The sequence below is a fragment of the Priapulus caudatus genome, unplaced genomic scaffold, assembly GCF_000485595.1.
Source record: "Priapulus caudatus unplaced genomic scaffold, Priapulus_caudatus-5.0.1 Scaffold381, whole genome shotgun sequence".
Lineage (NCBI taxonomy): Eukaryota > Metazoa > Priapulida > Priapulimorpha > Priapulimorphida > Priapulidae > Priapulus > Priapulus caudatus.
Genome location: NW_014577442.1, coordinates 93,858 through 97,551, shown reverse-complemented (window position 1 = coordinate 97,551; position 3,694 = coordinate 93,858). Strand labels below are relative to the sequence as shown.

Genomic DNA, 3,694 nt, shown 5'->3' with positions numbered 1-3,694 from the left:
CTTTTAAAACATACTAAGATTACAGCACTTTATATCTCTTAAAATGTAGAGAATATAAGGGGGATTTGTTTCATGTACAGTAACCATAGGATGTGTCCTAACGTTCTAGTCAACATGCGTTGTAATGGTGTAAATATTTTTATATAATAAAGCGGGCAAGGAGATCTATACAATGAAGTTAAATGGTTCTTTGATAATTAGCAAGGTAATCGTACAGCTATGGTCACGGATGTTATGAGTAAGAATTAACGTCATACTACGTCATATATGCATGCGGGGTCTAGTGTTCCACAGTGGCATCTAGAGAGGATCATACTAATGCGATCACTCGAGGTTCAAGATTATAAACCGCAATTAAAAAATATCAAACGCGTTTGACACGCTTCTTGTCAACATATATACCACATATATGAACATATATCAATATTTATGATTCACATTGGGCTGTGTAATTAATTATTAAATTTAACTGCTCCGCATTTGCATGTTTTCAACTAAGGTTGCTTCATGTTGCTGCTGACAATATGCTGAAATATCGGTCTGGTTTCTGTAGGAGCCATGAATGTGTTGGCATTAAACGCACTACTCTAAATTTTGCTCGATACATTAATCACAATTAGCCTCAATTTTGCTCATAAAATATAGATTGGGACGGTACCACTGTTGTCATATAATTATCACACTCTGTAATATTATTGAAAACTGCTGTGCCAATTTTACCGAACCGGTGGATATCTTGATGATTCTACGATCGTGTGTTGATCATCTATTCTGCTTCAACTGTGCCTACATATCTAGCCAATGTAATTGTGCCAAATAACGTGGCATATTGCTGCGAATACGGGTTACTAGATTTACCACATAAGCATATATTTTGTTCACGGTATTATCTAATAGACCTATAGAAATTCTGACATAAAAACAAAAGCTATCAGTGAAATAAAATCAGATTAACGAAATCTAAAAAACTCATTTAGTGAAATATTCATCTTTATTGCCAATAGAAACTATCATGAGACCAGATTCCCGCAGATGAGTGATATAAATTTCATTCTCACCCGTGGGAAGCGAATAATAAATTGGATGAGTACGCAATTTCTATTACGAGTGTGAGATAAGTTGGTCCCACACAACCAGCAGTAGACAGAATACCTTTATCACATTTCATTCTCGAAATGTGGCGCGTGCATTAAATTAGTTCGTAAAATAAGCTCTCTCGCCTTACAGCGTGATACACAAGCATTCAACTCTCCTCATCAACGAGATATCTGGTGCGTAGCTAACCTATTTTGCCCGCAGAGAGAGAGAGAGAGAGAGAGAGAGAGAGAGAGAGAGAGGGGGAGAGAGAGAGAGGCAAAGCCACGTGCTGGTTGTATTCTAGGAAGATGACCGCCATTGACCATGTAATCAGGGGCGAATAATGCCAAATTTGTCATTACCCCCCTCCCCTTGATATAATGTATATACATTTCTCTAGGGGGCAACTGCCCCTTGCCCACCCACGCTAGCTACGGTCCTGCGGGTGTGTGGTGAGGCTCAGTTAATTACAAGTACAATCTCAGAATAAGACTTCGCTTTGTCCCTCACGGTCTCCACAGAGTTCGGAATAAGGCCGCACACTCCCGCACTTTATTTCTTAGACCGCTACTAAGACATGAAGACGGTTTCCGCGGTAGGCAGCAGTACGCATGCGCGAATAAGCACAGCGATGTCAAACGCTCGAATGCCAGCCATCCCTATGCGTCATTTTGAGCGACTCTTCCAGGCATATGAAATGGTTTGGACCGTAGTACGATAAACTCGAATGGTCTGAGCTTTTGTTAACACATGTATAGCCGTCGTTAGGCTCAACTTTGTACCATCTAGGATAAAACGACGTTTATATTTGATGGCGGCCACTACGGGTCCGGTCTTGACGTGTGTGTGGTCAGCGAATCACAGCAATGCTTCTCACAGTCAGACACATTCGGCGAACCCCGGACGATTCTGTTTTTCTCACCTTCGCTTGATCCAGGAATGGAATCAGCCGAGGTGTGCCCAACGCATGCGCTCAGTTAACCAGCGGAAGAATAACCAATTTAGATTTACTAATCGAGATTCACGTTGATTGAGACATTCTGTTCATAATAGTTATCCCACAGCGGGCTCCGTATGCACACTATATATAGCCTGATGGGAAATAATACATTTATATTACATCAACATAATATCTACTATCAGCTTTAACAATATCATCGTACATGGCAGTCACACTATAATTAATTTATCATTACCAGGCTTCGTCTTTGTCTTTGTCTTGTCAGACTAACATATCATCGTCTTTGCGAGCGCATTAAAGAGATCGCAGACAAAACCAAACGCTAACGCAGCCATCGTATATCGTTGCCTGTCCCCGCAACCAGGGCGGCGTAAGCCTTACACACATTCTTCGATACTTCGTAACTCGTGCTTTGGTACATCAATCGCCCCGTTTGTTTAATTTGTCCTTTTCAGGTATCGCGCAATGAGAAACGCTTTCGTTCGTGGTGTATTATCATGTGAGGCCACGATATCGCTAACGGAACATAGTGATAGTGTAGCGACGTACGCACAATTAAACACAGTTAACATTGGAGTAATCATTCTGAATGATTACTCCAAATTGTACACACACACGCGCGCGTACGACCACGACTAGCGAGAAAACCGTAGACTACACAAATATTGACCCTGGTGTGTCTCGCTCGGAGCGGGCGGCAGACATTCAAACGTTCTAACAGGCGACGTCGTCAGCGGGAGTGCCGGTCGCTGCCGACGCGTCCGCCGCAGCCTCGTCTCGCTTGTGCACCGCCAGGGTGCGCTCATCTTCGCCGTCGCTCTCCGCTACCTCGTGTAGCTTGCTACTCTGTGGCGACCGACTGTACATTCTCATTACGAACGACTTCGGATTTTGCCGCTTCATCACCGACCGAATAAAACTCTCATTGGAGCGCAGCGTGCGCCGCTTGCGCCGCGAGCGCGGCCGGCCACCTGTCAGGTAGGGCCCGACGAGTATACCCCCGCCAGCCAGGCCGAAAGCGACGATGGCCGATCCGGTTTCCTGCTTCCTCGCCGATTCGTCCGGCCGGCGGATGAGTGGGATGCAGGCACAGAGGACGCCTCCGAGGATGGCTCCGCAGCCAGTGAGCTGGAAAGGCGCTTCCACGGACTTCGTGATGTCGATCAGCCAACCTGCAGTGGGGATGAGACATCGATGAGAGACGATGAGTAACGATGAGAGACGATGAGTCACGATGAGAGACGATGAGTCACGATGAGAGACGATGAGTCACGATGAGAGACGATGAGTCACGATGAGATTGAGATACGATGAGACACGATGAGACACGATGCGACACGATGAGAGACGATGAGACCCGATGAGACACGATGCGACACGATGAGACACGATGCGACACGATGAGAGACGATGAGAGACGATGAGACACGATGAGAGACGATGAGAGACGATGAGACACGATGAGACACGATGAGACACGATAAGACACGATGAGACACGATGAGAGACGATGAGACACGATGAGAGACGATGAGAGACGATGAGAGACGATGAGAGACGATGAGACACGATAAGACACGATGAGACACGATAAGACACGATGAGACACGATGAGACACGATGAGACACGATGAGAGACGATGAGACACGATGAGA

General features: G+C 45.4%; 1 protein-coding gene across 4 annotated transcripts in view; it reads right to left on the bottom strand.

The window, feature by feature from the left end:
* Positions 1-978: 978 nt before the first annotated feature.
* LOC106809755 (monocarboxylate transporter 12-B-like) overlaps positions 979-3,694 on the bottom strand; it is a 7,915-nt gene continuing 5,199 nt past the window's right edge. For all 4 annotated transcript variants that reach the window (XM_014812953.1, XM_014812954.1, XM_014812955.1 and 1 more), the window contains exon 5: positions 979-3,210. In XM_014812953.1, coding sequence (XP_014668439.1) covers positions 2,753-3,210 — 458 coding nt within the window. In that variant the 3' untranslated portion in view covers positions 979-2,752. The remainder of the gene's footprint in view (positions 3,211-3,694) is intronic.